Source organism: Lepidothrix coronata, unplaced genomic scaffold (genome assembly GCF_001604755.1).
Source record: "Lepidothrix coronata isolate B3197 unplaced genomic scaffold, Lepidothrix_coronata-1.0 Scaffold15, whole genome shotgun sequence".
Lineage (NCBI taxonomy): Eukaryota > Metazoa > Chordata > Aves > Passeriformes > Pipridae > Lepidothrix > Lepidothrix coronata.
This window is the reverse complement of record NW_016690195.1, coordinates 1,877,695-1,885,043: the sequence shown is the minus strand read 5'-3', so window position 1 is coordinate 1,885,043 and position 7,349 is coordinate 1,877,695. Positions and strand designations below refer to the sequence as shown.

The 7,349-nt window shown below is 36.6% G+C and overlaps 1 protein-coding gene across 3 annotated transcripts in view; it reads right to left on the bottom strand.

Moving 5' to 3' along the window:
* Window positions 1-7,349, bottom strand: part of SPAG1 (sperm associated antigen 1) — a 41,458-nt gene that overhangs the window by 6,933 nt on the left and 27,176 nt on the right. For all 3 annotated transcript variants that reach the window (XM_017806351.1, XM_017806349.1, XM_017806350.1), the window contains exons 15-17: window positions 6,147-6,288; window positions 5,069-5,195; window positions 1,742-1,906 (exon numbers count right to left, since the gene is read on the bottom strand). In XM_017806351.1, the coding sequence (XP_017661840.1) occupies window positions 1,742-1,906; window positions 5,069-5,195; window positions 6,147-6,288 (434 nt within the window). The remainder of the gene's footprint in view (window positions 1-1,741; window positions 1,907-5,068; window positions 5,196-6,146; window positions 6,289-7,349) is intronic.

Genomic DNA, 7,349 nt, shown 5'->3' with positions numbered 1-7,349 from the left:
CACGTCTTTTCACCACTTGCCACTCCACTGCAGAAAGACGCCTGAAGACCACTGGGAGAAAGCTAAGGAAGAATGTATGCATATACTAAATGTGGAGACTCCAGGAGAACTGGAGTTCCAGGAGAACTAAGGCACCAGACACCCATGTTTCACTGCTCTGCTGTGCCTCCTGGACAGTACAGGTACATGGCAGCTCTATCAGGTTGCTGTTTGAAGGAGAAAGCTTTCCACTCTCACTGTGGAAGGAGAAAGCTCAGCATGGTTAACTGCCTGAATATCCACTTCACTTCTGAAATTGCAGCCTGTATCAAGTTTCATAAATCAGTTGCTAGAATATTAACTGTGGGTTCAACCACATTTGCTAAAATCTATTTCAAGCCATCAAGAGTTGTGCAATTAGTATAACCTCACTAAAACTCATTGAACAGGGTCTCTCAAAGGATGCCAAGTATTTTGAGAAGTCTGAAGACACTGTATTGTGTAGTACAGGGGATTAGTCATTTTCTGAAAATACTGCATTGGACTTATAGACATTTTCTTCTATTTTTCAACAATCCTTAGAATAAAGGGAGAAATCCTGACTGTCTTTTATATAATTATAGCTTGATTAAAATGGCACAATGATGATAGATCAATTTTCTAATTTTCCTTACTTTTCTCTGCAGTCTCTTTTCATGGAACTACTGTGTACCACAGCAGGTAAGACAGCGTAGGCTCTCTATAGGGGGAGCTGTAATTATGACCACAAACATAAATGCTTCCTGCCCCACCCCTGGAAAAATTACCAGTGCCAGTAATGTAGTCGGCTGGTTCTTTGAGCAATGCGGTCACTTACCAAACCTCCTCTAAACACTTTCCAGGTCCCTTTGTTTGTCACAACTCAGAGCTTAACTAACACTATACCCAGATTATGCCAATTATATAAAATTCCATGAACTCGTGACAATGTGAAGCATTTCAAGAAAACAAGCTTTTTCTGTATAAATAACTGCATTTCCATTATACCACTATTCTGAAATTACATTATCAAATTACACTATCACTGTACAGACTGGTCACTATATATTTTAACTATACATTTTTAAATTAAAGGGGGGAAAATAAATTCTTAAAGGACCAGCAAAGCTACAATCCAAAAACATCAGATGACTGAGAAAATCCTTTCATCAGCTAATTATACCCTGAACTGTGCGAGGCTGACATTTTGATCCTCTACATAACATTACATCGTGTGTTTCTTTGATAAGATCCTACAGATGATTTACTCTTGCTCTTCAAGGTAGGATTTCATTTTTCAGACCCATAACTGTAGGACCAGCACAGGAGCAGCTAGCACACCTACGGAACATGGACCTTGGCCAGCACAGCCCCAGAGGCTGCCTGAGAAGCACAGACTTTACAAGCAAAACTGCTACGTGACAGCTGCATTCTGTAAAACACTTCAGTCCATGCAGTTTTTGTTTACAAGGAGCATATCCTCAAGTTTAGTGCCATCTAAAAGGACTTCTTCCATTTTTCCATATACTTCAGAGCAGTCCAAGCTTTATTATAGAATGTAATCAACACTGAAAACATCATATGTACACATCCTCCAAGATGACCTCAAAATAACACAAAAAGTACAACCCCACCCCCCAAAAAATCTAGAGCTAAGATGGGCAAAACAAAAGTTTTAATATTATCTCTTTGAATGTGTGGCTTCTGTACTGTTTGCTTTTAAAAAATGAACAGGTGTTCTTACCTCTTGTACGGTTACTTTCTTCCTTTGCTTTTGTGGACTGCCAGCTCCAGCACTGCTGTCAAGGTGAAGCAGTTGGGTTACCTCCTCTAGTTCCTTTTGTGCTTCAAGAACGTTTGGATCTATCAGAAGTACCTTGTTGAAATCATCAACACTGGCTTGATAATTCTGTAAGTAGAAGGGAAAATCATCATTAGAAAAGTAAGTTTGAACTACCATACTGTCCTTTACAAATAAGAAAAGCAAAAATCCTAGGATCTGGACAGAAAGTAGACGAAAAAATATCTAAATACAGACACTGTAATTTCTCTAGAGGAGAAAAAAGGAAAATGAGTTTGAGTTAATATTTTGTGACTAAATACTCCCAATTAAATATGTAATAAGAAATAATTTATTTTCAGAAATATATTCCCTGTATCAAAGAACAAATTATTGAAGACTGCTGCTTTTAAGCATAATTGCTTACACTGTAACACTGCTTCAAGACTAATGTGAGTCCAGCAAGTTTGCATACTTGCTTTGCCAATAAAAGAGCATTAAATTGAGCTTTGATTAAAAATATACCTAATCTTCCTGGGCTTCAATCCAATAGACCATCTCTTACAGTGAAATTTTTGGTAATATTTGAAAAGATTGGGATTATACTATGAACTCTGGGATAAACAGGATTAGGACAAACACAGGGACAGAGTGGCATTAGGACACAGTTCCTCAATAATCAGTCTTGTCATTTGTTCAATGCTTTTATTTCCAATTTTTACATCAGAAATTAGTATTTTCTTAGACTAAATTTTCTGGAGAGACAAAGTTAATAGCATCAGTTCTGAGGAAGACTGGAATATCACAGAAAAATATCAAGACACCCCAAGGGCCGGAGTATCAACAATATAGATGAAATGTAGCAGTAAACAGTAAAAGACCATGCAGACAGTAAAAGACCAACATAATTTCTTGTGTGAGGGACCTAGTATTTTTTTGTTCCCAAATAGTATCATAAGGTTACTGTTAAGTCGTTTGTATTGTCATGGAAAAAAATCCTCATGTACCAGCTGAGGTATTTCCTCAGCATCTCAACCGTAAGAAAAGCACTCCTGTACCAGTCACTCTCATTCCTTCACACACAGAGTATTTTGTTCAATACTGCTGACCAGTATTCAAGGTCCAGAGATGCTGCACTAAGCCTGCAGGTGAACTGAAGCCTCTTAGATTGTGAAGGAAGACTGAGAATGAGGATTATGCAGCCTTAGCAAATGAATGCAGGTTGCAGATCAGAAATCCGCTACTAATTAAGCTAAACCATCTGAATTACAGATGCAAAGATTCACACCTACAGAGAAAAGAAAACAGTAACAAGGGTCAGCGAACACCCAACCCTCCTGGATTTAAAATTGCAGCCTCCCAGACTCCTCAGCAAAAATCATACAAGATGGCAGTACCCAGACTGGACTACCACCTGTAGGAGATGAGATCTGGGGTCCTGTGTCCTACGTCACAGGCCTAATTCATCACACAAGCATGATACTTTCCTGATCTTCCCTTAATTACATCTTGGTAAATCTATTAAAAAACCCCTCCTTTACTACATTAAATTCCACTGCAGCTTTTCTGGTTAAATATCTGGATATTTATATACAAATAACACTTCCCAGCTTAGTTAGGTCTTTGTCAAACTACGTTTTTAGCTCTTAAAATTCTTCATTAGAGAGTCATTTGTCAACTTCAGATCACTTTTGTTGCTTTCTCTGGTTTTACAAATCACTCACATCCCTGGAATTAGCAATAATGAAGCATTTAATCGAACCACAACAGAACATTTTGGGAGTCCACAGCTCAGACTGTTCTGAAGAAATCCATGAACACTGTGTTTCAGGTTGTCTTCGATAATACAAAAAAGGCAGTTTTTTCTAGAATACTCAAAAAAGCAGAAGTTATTTCCCCAATTCTTGACATTCTTCATAAGTGTGTAATTCCTTTTTTGTGGACTGGTAGAATCACTACATACTCGTATTTACACTGATTTTTACCAAGTTCAACAACAAAGTTAGAGGTGATTAATTCCAGGTACCTTGGCACAGTTACAGAAAAAATATTACACAAAATTAAGGCTTTTCACCTTTTTTGAAAATTAATCAAACTTTCAGAATTTTATTGCTACTGTAATGGAGGACAAAAGATCCTCTGGTTCCTATGACTTGCATTTGGAATGACAACATGGGATGGGAATAGGCTGGTGCTAAGCACAAACAGGTTGTCCTCAGGTGATTTGAAAGCTGAGAAACAATAGGGTAATTCTTTGTTAAGGCATCAAACATAATAGAAATTTGAGGTAAGTCCATTCATTTGAAGGACAATGATGAAATCTGGCAGACCTCCAGTAACAAAGAGCAACACAGAAGAAAGCACTTAAGATGCTTGTTTAAGGACACTTGTAACATTTAATAAAGAAGCAGATGACAAGAGCTGCCATCGAGAGCCAACAGAAGTGAGAAGCTGATAATTTAATACCAGGTAAGAGCTGACAAGCAGAGCAAGGATTGCTGTGAAAGAATTATGAAGTGTAGGGGCTAATTTAACATCACCAAAGAAGGGGAACCAACAGAGGGATGGACAAAAGGAGCAGTGTAGTTCAAGTGATAGAACATGAGAGTTGCAGTCACGTTCAGGATGGATATGAGCAATCTAAGTCCGCATTTATGATGCTCAGGTAAAAGAATACTCTAAGAATTGTGTGTTAAGATAAGCACTGTACAGACACCAACATCACTGTGCAGATGGAAAGGAAAAGGCTGGATACCAACACTTCCACCAAGTATATTACTGACAAAGGTTCATAATGTCTTTGGGGAAAGAAGAGAGAGAAAACAAAGATAATTAAAACCCTGGTTTAATATGACAGGCACTTAAACATGAACAGATGCCCAAAGACAGCCTGAGATTTTAGTTTGGACAGATAAAGACAGACTTGGAGAGAACCCATTTTTCACCAGCAAAGTTATAGTAAACACCTTGACAGACAGAAAAGACTGGGATACTCAGGATATTAGGATATTAGAAGAGATTTGAAACTTGTTTAAACCATCTCCAGTCAAATCTCATTATTCCAATATTCTTGTGTTTTCTCAAATCATTACATGTCAACATGCAGGTTTTTATGCTGAAAAAATATTTATATAATGTTTTATCTATGTTAAGTGCTCTACAAAGTAATAGATCATCACACTGTGTACTTCGTTTGCTTTCACCCATCGACTGCAACTACCTCATTGCCTTTGAAGAGGATAAGCAAGTTTAGAGGTGCTTAAGGATACCTGCCATGTTCTTTTTCCTCACCTGTAATCCTTTGTACGCTAGTGCTCTTCTATAAAAAGCTTTAATATTAGAATCTTCTATCTGAAGAACATGATCACAATCCTGCTTAGCCTCTTCATATTTATACAGTTTCAAGTAACAGAGAGCTCTAACACAGAAAAACAGAATACACTGCAATATAAGTAAATTCTACAGTGTTGTAGTGCTAACAGTATCTGACTCGTAAATGTTAATTACAATACTTCACACAATTCAGTCTCAATGTGGTATTTTTTTAAAGTACATCGAAATCATTAAGTATTAAGAACATCACTGGACGGATTTAGAGAGGGCAATTCCTGCAATAAAAGCCAAAATTCAAGTATGACTAAGGTTCAAAGTTAGGCAGATATGCAAGTATTTTAAAAGCAGAGGCTATGTTAGGATAATATGACAGTATAGCAGTTAATGTAAAATGATAAATAAAATATAATAAATAATAATAATATTATAATATAGTGGTAATACAGATTATTTTACAGCCATTCTGGGTAAAAAAGTGCTCTAGACTAAATAAACAATACTGCTTTCTGCACTTAATTATTACTTGGAAGTCTCCTATTCAACTACTGATCTAATCAAATCCTTCTTAGTTTGTGAAAGCTGATAAGATTACAGCATAAAGAATTATACTACAGAATTAGGTCAACCCTTAAAATAATACTGATGTATGACTGTGTTCCTACTTTTATTTTCTCAGAATGTACATTTTCTCTGAATTATTACTCTTCATATTTGAGGTACTACTACTGCATGTTAAGTTTTTAATTCAAATCATGCCAGTATTCTCAAAAAATGCTGCACTATGCTATGCTAATTGTAACTTTTACTATTGCTTATTCTATTTAGATAAAGGATTTTAAGATATATATCACTGACATGAATACTTCCTCCCCTTGGAAAATAATGTGGTTTAACAAAAAATCAGCTTTGTTATTAGAAATACTTATCAAGTGGGGAAAAAATTCCTTTTTCACAATAGTTACTGACGGGATGTAAAATCTCTATTTGCAGTGAGAAAATATATCCCACAAAGCAGAGTTAGATTTTGGATCTTTACCTGTTAGTGTAGACCGTACATTCCTCAGCATTTAACTTCATGCATTCACTGTATTTATTTATAGCTTCGTCATATTCCCCCATTTTTACAAAATCATTCCCTTCATTTTTCAATCTCTTGAATTTCTCCATAGCTTCCTCACCTACATCACAAAGGGATCACAGTGTTACATAAGAAGGTCAGATCATTAAGGGTTGCTGAATTATCTGTGCAGACTAAGAATAAAAGCCTGGCAACTGGAGTGTCATTATCAGTCTGCACATTGCCATTTCTGTCCCCTGTCTCCCTGCTGCTCTAAGAAAGGGATAAACTACCATATCTACATTTGGTTCAACACATACTTCCCCATGCACCAGGGTGAAAATAATGGGAATGCAATAGAAATCTCTAAGCTTTTCTCTCCTTCTACCTTCTCCTTCTAGAGGGTAGAGAGGGCCTACCTATCTCCACTGAGTTGTTAGTTTTACTTGCAATGGTGGAGATTTAATCATCAGTATTAAAGACCTTCTAGATCTCTACCATCATACCACAAGGTGGCCATAATTTGATCTGATGTTCCTCCTGCAAGTAACTATCACAATTACTATGCCAATAATGACAAACAAATCATTGCATTAGTCGGAGTTACATCTGTTATACTGTGTTAATAACAATGTATAAAAGATGCTTTGAGGAACTTGGAAACACCTAACTACACTTCTTTTTATCAATACTGTGTTATTGCATAATTGCCTTTCATTCTTAACTCCACATCATTTGTTTCATATGCTTTTGGGTTAGACTGCAATTTTTAGCTGTGTTTGTGATGCAAAAACAGATCCTGACTGCGTTTCATGTCTCTGTTGTGAGCAAACAGTAAGTACCAACACAGCTCTAAGTAAATCATAATCTACTTTTTGCACCTTGCTAAAGAGTATAAGCCCCTTGCCAAGCTTCAGGTTTTCAACACTGTATATAACCTGTCAATTTTAACTAATAATTAAACTCACTGAGTTCTTTTATAAAAACATGGCAGTCTCCTATGCCAGAAAACTTGAACTCGGCAAAAAATTAGGAAACTACATGAAACACAAAACTAAATTACAACTCAGGTTGCACAACACACAAAACAAGACACAACTGTCGCAAAAAAGTGTCAGCCAACAGTAAGTTTTAACTGCTGACTGAACATTGTTGCTGGCAGGCTTTCAGCACCAGCTACCA